Genomic DNA, 15,762 nt, shown 5'->3' on the forward strand with positions numbered 1-15,762 from the left:
CCAAGGAGCAGGCAAAAGCAGTACTTCTAGAGGATCTTTGAACGCTCTCCTGGCCAGCTCCAGGGATGTTTCTGTGCTGTCACAGTGGAGTTGGAGAAACTCCAAACCAAGGCTTTCTTGGGTTGATCATATTTGAACATGAATAGCCCATTTCATTTCCCTGGAAGATCAGTTACAAGAATATTCTTGCATACATATGGAAATATTTGCTGTTAAAATGACAGACTAGGCTTAGATTTACTCCAAAATAAAGTGAAGGGAAATGAATGGCAGTACAGATTAAACACAATTGGCAGTGATATTTTTGAAGCTTAGTCACAGACCATATATATAAAAAAAAAATTGGACTTTTCATAATCAAAGGTTAAAAATTTTTGTGTGTATCTTTTTGAGACAGGGTCTTCCTACAGCCCCAGAACTTATTTTGTAGACCAGGCTGGCCTCAGTTCCACAGATCCGCCTGCCTCTGCCTCCTGAGTGCTAAACAAAGGTTAAGTTTTTTAAAAAGTGTCTAACATTCAAGGCCAGCCCCGTCTACACAGTGAGTTCCAGGACAGCTGGGGCTACAGGGAGACCCTGTCTCAAAAAGGCCGAAAAAAAAAAAAAAAGTGCCTAACAGATTAAACAGTAGAAAAATTGAGCAATTATATTCAGGAAAGAAAGGAAAGTTGGAAATTCACATTTGTCTAGTTTTTAATGGCAGTAGAGGTACTCTGCTCTTTGAAATAAAGACCTAAAATTTTTTGAAAAAATGTAGAATTCTAAAATTCTAACTTAATTTCTACCATTTCCAGTCTGAGCCCCAAGAAAAAAGAATGATGACAGCATAGAGGCTGTTCTTGTGTAAGATGCATCTCCAGCAAGAATGGCTTAAAACAAACTGGGCATGTGGCCCGCACTGGTGTAGCACAGAGCTCATGTTGATTCATGCAGAGTATTTCCCAACACATCGTCCTGCACTGAGGCCAAAGCACAGCAGTGCTGCAGCACCGGCTTGTGCTGGGAATCCTCCGCCCCACGTGCTCCTGCTTTCCTGGCTGGAAAGACAGTTGAGCCTCCTCAGCTATGCGTATTCTGCCTTTGTCCTGGTGTCCAGCAGCCTCAACCTTTGCTTTCACTTGAATTCTTCAGACTTAACTTCAGCCTCTTTTCAAGTCAAATCTTATATGTACTTAGTATTGTTTTTATTAAAGAATGTGACTTATTGCCGGGCGTGGTGGGTTTCGCCTTAGATCCCAGCCCTTGGGAGGCAGAGGCAGGTGGATCTCTGTGAGTTCAAGGCCAGCCTGGTCTACATAAGGAGTTCCAAGCCAGCCCCACTACAGGGAGACCCTGTCTCAAAAAGACCCCCCCCAAAAAAAGAATGTGACTTGTTTAGAACTGCGAGACTTAGTAGTAGCATAGGATTGAATGGTCTGCCTCTATCACTGTTTACCCTCTTATTTTTAGTGAGTAATTTTTGTAGAATGTAGAAGTTTTAAACATTAAAAGAATTGTGCACTTCACAACTAATAAGCTGTAGGGAAATGTTTATAAGCTTGTTTTAAAACATTTTGGAAGGGACTGAAGAGATGGCTCAGCAGTTAGGAGCACTGGCTGCTCTTGCAGATGACCCAGGTTCAAATCCCAGAACCCACATAAGCAGCTAACAACCTAATAACTTCAGTTCCAGGGGATTTGACGCCCTCTTCTGACCTCCGCAGGCATCGCATGACACTGGGGCACTTAATATACATGCAGGCAAAACAATCATATGCATAAAAATAAATTAAAAAATATTTTTTAAAGTTTGTAAGTTGCATAATTTATAAATACATAGTGATTTTGTAGTGTTCCTTTCTCTGATACTTAGAGATTTTACCCCAAATTATTTACATTGATTTATAGTAATGCAACTACATGTCTAGAATTATAATTATATTTCAATATGATTTAATTTCTTAATTGAAAATATTAATTAAAATCCTAAGAATTAAAATCCTAAGAATCCTAATACTTGCAGTACATTGATTAAATGATAATATAAACACATTATGCAACAAGCAAGCTAAGCCCAGAGTGAAAGGCATGAAATTGGCATGTCTTTCACATGTAGTATGCTGACCCTGTTAAGGACTAAAAGAATCTTGTGTTTCAGCCAATTACAAAGAAAGTTTAAAATTGTTTTTTGTCTCTAAGTTCATATCATTTTATTCTGATAGAACTACTCCAGGGACTTAGCATTTGGTTTGATTATACAGCCGGCTGCGGCTTCCATTCCCATCACTCACTGCGGACCTCCAGACACAGCACACACAGTTCATTCTGAGCCTGCTCTTTCTCCTGGAATACTTCATGGAGCCATCCCTGGTTACTCTGTTAATCCTTGTCCAAACTCAGAAACCTTTTCCAAACCACAGACTGGGTTACTGCCCTGCCTTGTATTGTGAGATCTTTTCTTACTAAATAGGTTGCAGGTTCTATGAGGGAATATATGCATGTCCCTGTAGCACATTGCATCAGTAGTAAGTAGATACAGAACCATACCACGGCCAGTTTCCTGAGGAGCATGTTCATTCTCTCTGGTCAGAAGCAGCTGCCAGTTCTATGCATATATGAAGAGTGATGGTTAAAATATCTGATTTCCTACATGAAGAGTGATAGTTAAAATATCTGCTTTCCCTTTTTAGTCCCTAGACTTTACAGTATTAACACTTAGAGTAAAATATTCAGCTTCCATGGAGGACTGGTATTCTTTGGCAGTAAGGAAGGGAGAAGTACAGGAGAGAAAACCAGCATTGGGTAAATGGCAGGGCATTCTAGCGGCGTATACCAAATGCTCAATTATTGTGACTGGAGATGTAGCCTAATTGGTAGGGTACTCACCTAGTATGCAAGAAACCCTGGGTTCAGACCCCAGCCCTGCATAAACCAAGTGGTGATTCATTTCTATAATCCTAGCTTTCAGGAGGCAGAGAATCAGAAGTTCAAGCTCATCCTCTACTACATAGTAAGTCCAAGGCCAGACTGAGTTATTCAAGACCCTTCTCAAAATATATAAAAATAAAAGATGAGTATCAGTTTAAGTTTGTTTTCTTTTTTCCCCAAAAAACTATGTGCCCACAGGTCACATGCATTTAACCCAGCAATTCAGGAGGCAAAGGCAGGTGAATCTCTGTGAGTTTGAGATCAGCCCAGTCTACATAGTGAGTTCCATACCAGCTCAGGCTACAAAATTGAGACAAACAAATCTGCATGCCTCCAGCCCCGCCCTCTTGGTTTAACTCTTAAAATGACATTTCTAGATAAGGAAAAGGAATAGATCAAGTCATGAATTGATGGCAATTGGTATCATACCATTTTGTGATAAAAGATGTGAAGTTTAAAAAGAGAAATGAGATATGGAGATGCTTAATGGTCCAAGGTGTGATTTTTTTTTAAAGATAAGCAATCTCTACATAATGCTCCAAAGAAATATAGCCCCTCAGAGAAGCATCCATAGATCTTAGTTTAATGGCACTCTCTGTAACCAGAATACCCAAAAACATCCCTGCAAAATTCTACGTTGTTGTTGGGGCATGGGGTGTCTCATTATTTTGTTCAGGCTTGTCTGAACAAAACAACCCTCCTGCCTCAGCCTCCCCAGTAGCTGAGACTACAGAAATATGCCACTGTGCCCAGTATGGCTGCTTTATCAATGCTCATCTTAATAATTTCTGAGAGTAGAGTCTAACTATAAAGGCACCAAGGGGTCTTTTGGGGGGTGGGGAGAGATGCTTGTTATCTGATTACAAAAGTCTTACCTTATTTTAAAAAATAATTAAATATAGAGAAGAATTATGTTCTTTAAAAGTTTATTAGCTGGGCTAGGGATGTAGTGTAGTTGGCAGAGTGCATACCTAGCGTACACAAGGCCCTGGGTTCAATACCCAGCACTGTATAAACTAAGCATGGTGCACATGCCTATAATCCCAACACTCGAGAGGGCAGCAGGAAGATCAAAAGTTAATCATCGTCAGCTACATAGAGTTCAAGGCAGTCCAGAATGCATGAGACCCTGCCTCAAAATAATAATAATAATAATAATAATAATTATTATTATTATTCATTGGCTCCTTTTCCTTTCAAAATGAAAATTATGCATTTATTTTGTAATTAATTCATGTGCAAACAATTACAGCTTTTTTCATTTGAGACCTGCCACTTGGTCGAGGAAATGAAAATGGACAAGGTTAGAGAAGGCAGTTTTTGTGTTTCCTACTTAAAATCATTTCCCTTTGTTCATTAGTAACATTTGACTAGATCTGCCTTCTTACACACATATGTACAGTGCATTTTACACGCATACACTTTTATGCAGGCCCTTAAAGCAGAGCAGTAGTAGCAGAACTCAATAAATATCCTAGTTTTATATTTCTGAGCTATGGAAGCGTTGGCTTTAATAATGTCAGAAGCACTCAAGTCCCCAGAGCGAGCCACCTCAACATAGCTCCTTCTTGTTTTGTGCTCCTAAATTAAAATGCGTGTTTTAATTGCTGGAACTGTAATTTGTTCTGAAATGGTATAATTATGAGGCATGATGAGGAGAGAATGTGCATCATCCTTTTATTATCTTTCTCTGTTTTTGTTTTAACCTTTTGTCTCAGCCTTGGCTGAAGTCTAAAAACATGGGCATAGACAGCACTTGTTAAAGAACAAGCCTTAGCACTGAGTTCTCGGTGTCCACTTAACAGCGCTTTGTAGGGTCCCAGCACCAAAGCCAGTTAGTGGGGGATAGACCTTGAGAGTAATGAAGTTATTATGGCCTTAAAACTGTTTCATTTTCTGCCCAACTGATTTGAGAAATTTTATTAGTTCCAGTAGGTTGATTAATTCTCCCCCTACCTCAACATTTTATAAAAACATTTTCAGATATCAGACAAGTTGAAAACATTGTGTTGAGATATACCAGAATGCTTAAAGTCTATAACCTACTATTAAGGTTTTACTAGCTCTGTCATACAGGTAAATTTTTAAATGACCTAAGGTTTTCCTTATAGAAGTCCTTAATCATACCTCACAGAGGGAATTAGTGCTCTCCTTACCTACAAAAAAAAATACTAATTATTCCTAATTATCCCACCCCCAAGCCATATGGTAAAGAAAATCAAGAAGCCTATCCTTATGAATAATTAATTGAAAATAAGAATATGGTTCCCTAAACCTGTGTTATCTGATGGTTATGAAATAACTAAGTCAGAACACTGTTGTGTTCTGTTGGTTTGGGGTTAAGCTTCTGTGCTCTGGTTTCTACATTTTTCTCTTAAATAACTCGTTTCTTTTGGGGTTTTTTTTTGTTTGTTTGTTTGTTTTGTTTTGGTCTTTTTGAGCCAGGGTCTTTCTGTTGCCCCAGCTGGCCTGGAACTCACTGTAGACCAGGCTGGCCTGGAACTCACAGAGATCTGCCTGCCTCTGCTGGGATGAAAGGCATGTACCATTATGCCTGGCTATAACTCCATTCTTAAGTCCTCACAGTGGTTACTTTTCTCTCCTCTTCAGAAACGGCCATCATTCAAGCAGATCATTTCAATTCTGGAGTCCATGTCAAACGACACGAACCTTCCTGACCAGTGTAACTCGTTCTTGCACAACAAGGCAGAATGGAGGTGGGTAGTCCCCGCCCCTGGCTTAGACAGCCCTTCCATAGATTCCTTCCATAGATTCAGTGAAGAGAATCAGACACTGATACTTTGATCACAGTCCTGAGCACAGCTCAGAAGGAAAAAATAAAACCCTCAGGAATTTTAGTCCTGCATTCATATGAAGGCAACAGCTTCTTTTCACTTGTTGCCTAAGCATATGTCTAAGTATGTGGAAAGAGTATTTGGAATCCTATCTTCTGAAACAAAAGGGCATTTCTAGACTTTTCTCTGTACCAATTCTGTTTTATGAAACTTTGGCCTCCGTCCAATAAAAAAATAACTGCCATGCTAGCCTTGTAATTTGCAGAGCACTGTATCTGCTAGTCCAAGGTGTAGGGAAACAATGAAAATACTTTGAAAAGAAAACTTTGGATGTTAAAAATCTTAGTAAAAACAAACTCAGTAACAAGAGAGTTGTATTGTGTGAGTAGAAAAAGTAAACCCAAGATGAAACTCTTAGACCAGTCACATGATGCAGGGAATATAAATAGCATGTTTGGAGCAAGACACTGTTCCTCCCCTGACTCAGCAGAGATTTGAAGTAACTTCATCTCTGCTCCCAATAACCATGGCAGTAACGTGACGCCCTACGCCATCTGCTGATGCCAAGTGAGTACTGCAGGCCATTTGAGAGTCACTGGATCCTTGACTCCTTAGGTTTCTGTTTCATTGGTGTTTTACCTTGTTTGTTTTCGTTCCTCTGAAGTAGCTATCTAGGACCAGTGAGTTTCATGAATTTTCACCCAACAATACAGAATTAACCATGAGTTATAGTCTAGATACAAGAGGTTTTTTTTCTGGACTAAAATAACTAACAAAACATTGGAGTAATATTGTTTCCTACAGCAGCAGATCAATACACATGTAATCAGATCCACACACCCCTTTAAAATCCATATGTGGGCTCTTCAGGCAAAGAAAGAAATGCTTAAGATTCAGAAGACCCACTATCCAGCCTCATTTTAAGAGTTATCAGTTCTGTCCCTGAACTTCTGGCTTTCAGTTCTTGTACATTTTTCCCTCACTCAAGCCCCTGTGATGCAGTCTCCTCTGTTTACAGCCATCCTGTTTCAACTGCACATCCCCCTTAAAACCCCTCCCCCCAGCTCCCCCTGGCCATTCAGGCAGCAGTTGAGCTAGCACACATCTGCAAGGAGCATCCCCTGCCTCCAAGCCAGGTCAGTTATACTTGAGCCTCCGGTTCACTATGTTAATGTGTCTCATAGCTGAAGTGTTGAAGGAGCAGACAGCTCTTTTGTGCATCACTGTCTCCGCATCATCCAGCAGCAATTAGTAAGTACCTGGAGAAGGAAGGAAGACGACATCCATTATGCTGGTAGTAAATAAAAAAGACACTGTGCTCTTGTACAGGATAATGTGTAACCTGACATGTTTGCCGTGACAGAGTGCTTCTTCTGCTCGCTTATTCCTTGATCTGCTGCTGCTGCAGGAGAGGCTGGTGCTGGGCTGCAGTGATGAGCACAACTGTCCTCAGACAGGTGGCACTCTCCAGCAGGAGCTTCAGAATCATGCAAGGCTAAACTGCTAAATATGAGTGGACAGATAACTACTCGAGTACGGTTCTGACAAGTATGACAGAGAAGTGGGGGATGACATGAATTAGTAGGATTTTAATACTGTGAGTATCAGTGTGCTTGAGGTAGGACTTTTAAAGTAATCCAATAAAGAAAACAAAGCAAAGTTAGTAAGTTTTCTACAAAAAAAAAATGGAAATTTCCATATGGCCCAAAATAATGCCCATTGTAAATAAGTTTACAGGAGAAATGGCATCAAGTTACAAATTTTTTCAGCACTTCTCAATTGTTCGGGGCTTGGAACTCCTTTTCACTCTTTGAGGAGGAAGGGAATGCATGTGTGTGCAAGTACATGTACCTGTGTACTAAACGGAAAGAAGATGCCAGGTGTCCTGTACTATCACTTTCTACTATATTTCTTTAAGACAGGGTTATTGTACCTGGAGATAGGCTGCCACCAGCAAGCCCCAGGATTTCCTGTCTCTGTTCCTCACAGACAGCACTGGGATAACAGAAAAAGCACTGTCTTGCCCAGTTTGTAATCTGGGTGCTGGGATCCAAACTCAGGGTCTTACGCGTGCACAGCAAGCACTTTTACCCACTGAGCCATCTTTACAGCCCCTCTGTTTCACTCTTAAAATTACTGAGGATTAGTCAAGTGTGATGGTGCACGCCTTTAATCCCAGCACTCGGGAGGCAGAGGCAGGTGGATCTCTGTGAGTTCAAGTCTAGCCTGGTCTACATAGTGAGTTCCAGGACAGCTGGGGCTACAGGGAGACCCTGTCTCAAAAAGACCAAAAAAAAAAAAAAATTACTGAGGATAGGCTGGGTGTGGTGGCACATGCCTTTAATCCTAGCACTCAGGAGGCAGTGACAAGTAGATATCTCTGAGTTTGAGGCCAGCTTGGTCTGCATAGCAAGTTCCAGGCCAGTCAGAGCTACACAACAAGACTCTTGTCTAAAAAAAAAAAACAAAAATTACTGAGAACTGCAAAGAACTTTTGTTTAAATGAATCATTTCTGATAATAATTATATTAACAATAGAACTGTGAAAATATTTTAGCATATTTATCAATTCATTTTGAAAACAGTAATTCATGGGGCTGGAGAGATGGCTCACTGGTTAAGAGCTCTTGCTGCTCTTCCAGAGGACTGGAGTTTGGTTCCCAGCACCCACATCAGGCTGCTCACGCTTGCCTGTAACTCCAGCACTAAGGGGTCCAACACCCTATTCTAGCCTCTGCAGGCACCTGCACACATGTGAACATGAATGTACACACACATACACATGCAAATTTTTTAATCTTAAAAATAAATTCCTCTTCTACATTCAGCCCATGGTCTTATATGTCATTAAAAACAGCTCTGAAAAATGCTACATTCTTATGAAAGAATGAGAGTAGAAAAGGCCAATTCTGTTTCAGTGCTATCCTGAAAACCAATCAGGCATCAAGAATCCTCTGAAAAGTTCTTTCATGAATCTCTAGACATGATAGAGTTACTGCCTTGAAAACAGCAATTTAATTAAAATTCATACAAGTAGACATGAAAATACATTTCACAAAAAGAAATTGGCACTAGCATCAAGTAAACAAATGACAAGTGCTAGCAAGGATGTGGGGAAAGAGGAACTCAGGGCTGGTGGAAATGTAAACTGGTGTGGCCACTGTGGAAACCAATATAGAGGTTCCTCAAAAAACTAAAAGTCAAACTACTATATAACCCAGCTGTAGCACTCAGGTATATACCCAAAGGACTCTAAGTTAGCATATCAGCATATCCATGTTTATTGCTGTGCTATTCACAATAGCCAGGAAAGGGAGCCAGCCTAGATACCCATCGGCAGAAGAACAGAGAAAGAAAATGTGGTACGATGGAATTTCACGTCATAAAGAAAAATGAAATCATGACATTTGCAGGAAAATGAATAGAAATGGAAATCATTAAGTGAAATAAGCCAGACTGAAACAAATACCACATTTTCTCTTAGATGCACTGGAACACACACACACACACACACGATCACCAGGCTCATTGGCATGTGCATATAATCCCCCATAGGCACCTAGAAGGCAGAGTCATGCAGATCCCTGGAAATCACTGGCTGGCCAGCCTAGACAAATCTGTGAGGTTCAGGTTCAGTGAGAGACTCTATGTCAAAAAAATTAAATGGAGAGTAATTGAGGAAGACATGTGTCATCGATCTCTGGCATGCACACACACACACACACACACACACACACACACACACACGCATGTGCAGCCCTACAAAAACATATGTAAGCCATGCACAATACAATACCACACACAAAAATTTATATGTGTGTATTTTTGTATGTGTGTTATGTGTAGCTTACAAAACTAAAACAGGGTTCATGATGAAGAAGAAGAGATCTTAAGGGGGTTGGAAAAAAGAGAGGGCACTAGAATACACCTGGTAAGAAAGAAGAAGTGGGGACTAACTGGGGGATGTAAGGAGCATGGAGGAGGGCAGTAGGGAAAGGACGAATGAGAACAAAACACAACGACATATATGTCTGAAAATACCATGATGAAACCATTACTTTGCTAACTTAAAAAATTAATTAAAAAAGAAATCAAATGACTATTAAGCATATGAAAAATATTCAGTCTCCCTTGGCAAACAAATAAATACAAGGGATCAGAATTCATTTATCAGATTTTTTAAAATTCACATTATAAAAAATACCCAGTACAAATAGGCTTTTCCATTCATTGTTGATAAGAGACATTCGTTCGTTTCCTGCAGGACAGTTAGATGCCCTAAAAAGATTCAAATGCTTTGTCTCAGAAGTCCTTTCACTACAACCTTATTCCATAGCAAACCAATGGGAAGGATCTGGGAAAATGTGTGTGCATTTGTTCAGACAGCCTCATTTGGAGTGTCAAAACCAAAGATGGGACTCTATAATTCTATAATAAAAGGAGAATGGCTGGGTGTGGTGACACCTACCTTTGATCCCAGTACCCCTGAGGCAGAGGCAAGGGATCTCTGTGAGTTTAAGGCCAGCCTGATCTACATAGTGATTTCCAGTGCTACAGGAAGACCCTATCTCAAAAAACCCAGGGGAGATAAAAGGAGAATGGTTTTCAAAACTGGTGTTTCCATACACAGGATGATGCAAACCACTCATGATTGCATAGATCCAACAAATAAGTTTCAAATGGAGGCTGCAGGCTACAAAGATGATTTTTTTAAATAATGTGTATGCATACGTGCATGACATCGGAAAAGCATCAGGTCAGTGGCATCACTGGTCAATAGCATACAGAAGAGTGGTTCTTGTCTAGCTTTTTCTCTACATTAAACCTAGATTATTTGAATGATTAACTTAATTTTTAAAATACTTCAAAGTGAAAGCCAGGTGTAGTTGTACATGCCTGTGGACCTACCTCAAGAGGCTGAAGCAGGAGGATCCACAAGTTCAAACCCCACTTGGGCAACATAGCAAAATCCATCTTAACAATAAAAAAAACTCAAAAACTTCAAGATGAAAAATAAGAGAACTGATAATAAGAAATGGGGAGAATGCCTTGATTAGTAAGAGAGAAGCAACTCCAGGGGCGTTCTCGGGCTCTTTCAGGAGCTGTTACCTCTGCTTTGAGAGCTGAAGGAACACAGCCAAAGACCACAGTTTGAGAGGCAGCAGAGCTGTTGGAACTAAACCTCACAGCTGGTTAAAAACTCAGGGAATTATATCAGTTATAGTAATAAGCATGGTTATTGTTAATTAGGTTCCTCTAGATGCTTGTACTTCATTTGGATGATCTTCCTTTTTTAATATTTTATTTATTATTTTAATTTTATGTGTATGAGTGTATTGCCTGCATGTATGTGAGTGCACCCGTGTCCTGCAGTGCTGCAGAGGTCAGAAGAGGGCTTCGGATTCCCCTGGAACTGGAGTTAAGGATGGTTCGTAGCCACCATGTGGGTGCTGGGAATCGAACCTGGGTCCTCTTCAAGAGCAGTCAGTGCTCTTAACCGCTGAGCCATCTCTCCAGCCCCGGATTATCTTTCTTAATCGCCATAGCAACCCTAATTATGTCACGGATGCAAAACCTGAGGCCTAAGTAGCTTGGGTAACTTGCCTGGGATCATACAGCACTGAGAGGGAACAGGAATGAGGCCAGGTGCTGTGCTGTTACTGGACTGCAGCCGTTGGTCATGCTGGCTACCCATTAACATGCAGAATTTTTAATGGGCTTCTTTTAGCTGAGAATCACATTTCAGGGCATGATTATTTTAGGTCATCATTCTGGCCAAAAGACTGTGTCATTCAATATGCCATGTGTCAGAAAGAAATAATGTAGGTTTTTCTGGATCATCTGTATTTCAAAGGACAGTATATTCATACTACTGGTTACTTTGCCTAACTTTTACCAGATGCCTAAAAATCATATCACCAGGGTCCAAAGACTTTCAGCAAATGGGAGTCACAGTGAAGTGTGATTCCAGGCTTGCTGTGGTACTTGCAATTGATGGCCTTCTTCTCCACATAGGCCAGATGAAATACCTACCTTTAGAAAAGGAATGAAAACCCTCTGTAAAACTAGAATACTAAAAATCTACATAAACTATGTGAGGAGAGAAGGGGAGTGTCAGGCATTTCTCAGCTTATCAAATCTTTGGGTGCCCCTCCCCTTGTTGGCTTAGCAGTACTGGCAGTCAGCATTCAGACAGAGCCTGTGTCCTCCTGCTAGTCCTGTTTTCAGTTGCTAACCCTTAGGGCTGTCAACAAACCTAGAGCAAGTGTGCATGAGTGAGTTCCATGGGGCTACAATGGACCATTGAAGTTTTGTCTGTTAGCAAAACACTTTATTGGTTGTTTTTTCTTAGTAACCCAAATACTGTCACTATGACATACCTTTTGGGAATAAAGCAGAGATCCAAAAAATGTAATCTTTACAATCTGAATATTAGCACCAATCATGTGATACATAGCACTAATTTTAATATACATGTACTTATATAATATGCCTTATGGCTGTTTTTGCAGATTGATCTTTGATTTCAAAGTAAGAATCTGATGAAAGAAAATAATTACAGCTCATTGCCTATCCAGGGGAAAATTGACCCTTGTTGTGATTAACCTTGGTTAGATTTGGTTTGAGAGAACTGATTTTCACTAACTGTAATTTTAGAATGGGAAGGTTATATAAATGTATCAACAAACACATTTGATGTGAAACAGTGTACCACTTAAAAACAAAGTGAGTGGTGCCTTTATATGTCCTTGGGTTTTGGTCACTCTCTCATGCCATATAACCTCAGATCCTGGGGTGCAAGAGGGAGCAGTGTTGGGAAGGTAGGCTTGAGACAGGTTGAGGAAGAGTATCTTCCCAGTTGCTATTTGTTTCTATGTCACAGATTTCAGCTTATGTTGAATCTGTTTGTCAGAAGGGCTCAAAAATCACAGTGGGCTCCCTGAGCCAGAAGATGAGCCTTGGATTTAATAACAAGTAAAACAGAATGTGTTGACAATATACAGTAATTGAAAAGAGAACACCAGTGGGATTAGTTTCCCTGCAGAAGAATTGGGATGAGCTTTTGAGAAGTGTCACACAGACAAGGGGCCCAGGCCATCCTGCCTCTGAGTGTGTCCAGCTCTGGGATCTCCTTGCTGCTCTCTGACCCTCAGTGGCTCAAGGTGGCTCCTTCTTTCTGTTACAGACATTTGCCCTATCAAGGATTAAATTTGAATTTTATGACAAAGTCAAATTCTGAAAGATTTTGCCTTAGTGCTTTTTCTTGGGAGTGTGCTATGACCCTTCACATTTGTCACATGGCCACAGTGAAAGGGATGGAGCACACAGCCTTCTTGCTGAAGAACTTTACAGACAAGCAAGGAAGTGAAACTTTGAACCCAAATCCAGACCCACCTCCAAACTGCCCCTTGAGTTGGGCAACTCAGTTTTTATCGGTTAGAGCACTGAAATAAGATGTCAAGTTACTCTGAGTTTCCCTGGAAATCCAAACAAAGGCAGGTTTGGTTACATATATCCATTAACTCAGATCTAGGGGCTTATGCCTTCTTTCCACCATCAAGGTCTCAGCTGTGACTATGTGTAGCTCAAGGTTGTCTCAGTGACACCTGTTGGCACTAATCAGCAGTAATCACTGAGTCCCTTCAGAAATACCAGAGATTAAAATCCCTTGGCTTTCCTGTCCTTTATCCTTCTAGTCTTTCTCTTTGTGCCTTTCTGGCCTTCCTCCACTTCCCCCTACCCGCTCTCATCTCTCATTACTGTGGCTCATTTAAAGGCTCTTCAAAAACTCAAGGGGGAGAACTTCCAGTTCTCAGAGCATAAATTTAGACATTAACATTGTGACAGCCCTGAAGGAGGAAAAGTTTGTGCTGAGCCATCCTGCCAGTTCCAGTTTCTATAAAGAACAGTTTCTATTACTGGGCATAGTGTTCCAAGTGTGAGATGGTTGGCCCAGCAATGAGGGAAGGAAGTTCCTTTAAGGATTATCAGAATTTAAAAGAATTTCAGAATTTCTCTCACCCATGGTATCATATGCTTACCAGACTATAAAATTACCTGGGCTTGTTATTAAATAGTGGAAACATCCAGGCTTCACTCAGCCTACAATTCATGAGCTCTTATAAGGGCTTATGAATCTATGTTTTATTGTTTTCAACAAGCTGAACCAGTAAATCTTAAGATGAGGCATGTTGTAGAGCCCTGACATCATGTAATCCCTGCCTCTACAAAGAAACTGTCAGGTGAACCAATTGATTGCTTGCATTTCTCAGCCACTAGGTGGGTACGAGTGCCATCTCGGTCACTTGCTGACACATGCTATTAATCACATAACCTGTGTGTCGTTTTCTCATCCATAATACAAGATCAGTACCTATTTTTTGGAGCTGTTGTGGAATTAAGATGAGATACTATATAACAGGACTTTATAAGATGTAAAGCTTTATTAACTGTAAGCATTTACTAATTGCGAACCCAGGACATTAGCTCCCAAACTTATGCTGTGTGGGCCCCAATAGCTCTTCAGTGCTCTATTGAAATACTCCTAGGTTGTTTTTCCCAACTAGAAAATGCCTGCTGATTTTTAAGACTATGAAAGAATCCTATTTCTCTGGCCAGTTCCTGGTCAATTTCAAAGCCTACACCTTAGTTTTTAATCTGGTTAGCATTCTTATGGACCCACTGAGCACCCAATTTTCCTTCAGTAGAGTTGAGACTTAATCAGTTATCTCTGTGTAGGTGTGAAATTGAGGCAACCCTTGAGAGGCTAAAGAAACTAGAGCGTGATCTCAGCTTTAAAGAGCAGGAGCTGAAGGAACGGGAGAGACGGTTGAAGATGTGGGAGCAGAAACTCACAGAGCAGTCCAACACCCCGGTGAGTACCTACCCGGTGGCTTCTCGAAGCACTTAGGAACCTGGCTGAGCATGGCAGCATGGCAACGCTCCTCCCCACCCCTGCAGTTTCCTGCCCTGCATCTGTGTCTTAAAGGCCTGCATTTGTAGTTAAGTACTAGGAAGCACCAAAATGCCAGAAATGTCAAAGAACAAGCCTGTCTGCTTCTGGCTCCTTCCTTAAGAACTGCCCTTCTCTTTGTTTTGGTGTGTTAGAATTACAAAGTAAAAGCTAATATATTTTTGTGCTCTGCCCTCCAAATACATGCTCAAATGCTGCTATTCAGCATTGCACTTAGAGGCCGTCAGTAATCGGTAACTATAATCCCAAAGCAGCCAAGAACATCTTGGGTATGTCAGCTTTACCACCTTTTCTTTATAAAATTGAACTGGCCTCCTGACATAGATGACAAGCATAATATTCCTTCTTAATTTGGTGCTATGATCATGGGCAGCGTAAAATGGTCCAAAGACTTCTCTTGGGGCAGGTGGCCAGGTTTTCTCTACTAGGAAGACTTTCATTTCTTTCCAAGTCTAGAGGAACATAAAATTCTTTTTAAGGATTTGCTCTTTATATACTACCCTTGAACTCACATGATATGTTAAATATTAAATTTCATTTCAACTTTCTTCTCTATTTTAAATGACTTATTTTTAGGAAGCAGCCATAAGCTTATAATTGATTTTTCTAGGATTTTTAATGGGCAATATTTGTCCACTTAAAATCACAAACAATGCTGGTCGTGGTGGCACACACCTTTAATTCCAGCACTCAGGATGCAGAGGCAGGTGGATCTCTGTGAGACTGAGGCCAGCCTGGTCTATATAATGAGTTCCAGATTGGCTGGGGCTAGGGAGACCTGTCAAAAGACGAGAAAAAAGAAAAACAATTCACCAACAATGATAGATTAAAAGTAAAGTTATTGACAGTTATACCAAGAAAAATGTTCAATGCCCTTTATTTTGTGTTCCTCAAAAAGCTTTCCTATCTAGACAAATCTTAATCTCCATTAAGCAGCCAGTGCCCTGTTGCAAAGTATTTTCCAGTATCTAAAGAACAGAATATTTTGTCCCGTTTCCAATTTGTATGGAGAAGCAATCTGATATCTTTCCCATCCCTCAAAAAAGAGACTACAATGCATTTAAATGTTACAGATTCTTTGGTAAT

General features: G+C 40.5%; 1 protein-coding gene across 3 annotated transcripts in view; it reads left to right on the forward strand.

Moving 5' to 3' along the window:
• The window catches only part of Map3k20 (mitogen-activated protein kinase kinase kinase 20), a 172,132-nt gene that overhangs the window by 110,858 nt on the left and 45,512 nt on the right, over positions 1–15,762 (forward strand). For all 3 annotated transcript variants that reach the window (XM_008855275.2, XM_008855276.3, XM_017794913.2), the window contains exons 10-11: positions 5,518–5,624; positions 14,442–14,577. In XM_008855275.2, coding sequence (XP_008853497.1) covers positions 5,518–5,624; positions 14,442–14,577 — 243 coding nt within the window. The remainder of the gene's footprint in view (positions 1–5,517; positions 5,625–14,441; positions 14,578–15,762) is intronic.

This window comes from Nannospalax galili, unplaced genomic scaffold, assembly GCF_000622305.1.
Source record: "Nannospalax galili isolate Female #2095 unplaced genomic scaffold, S.galili_v1.0 scaffold346, whole genome shotgun sequence".
NCBI lineage: Eukaryota > Metazoa > Chordata > Mammalia > Rodentia > Spalacidae > Nannospalax > Nannospalax galili.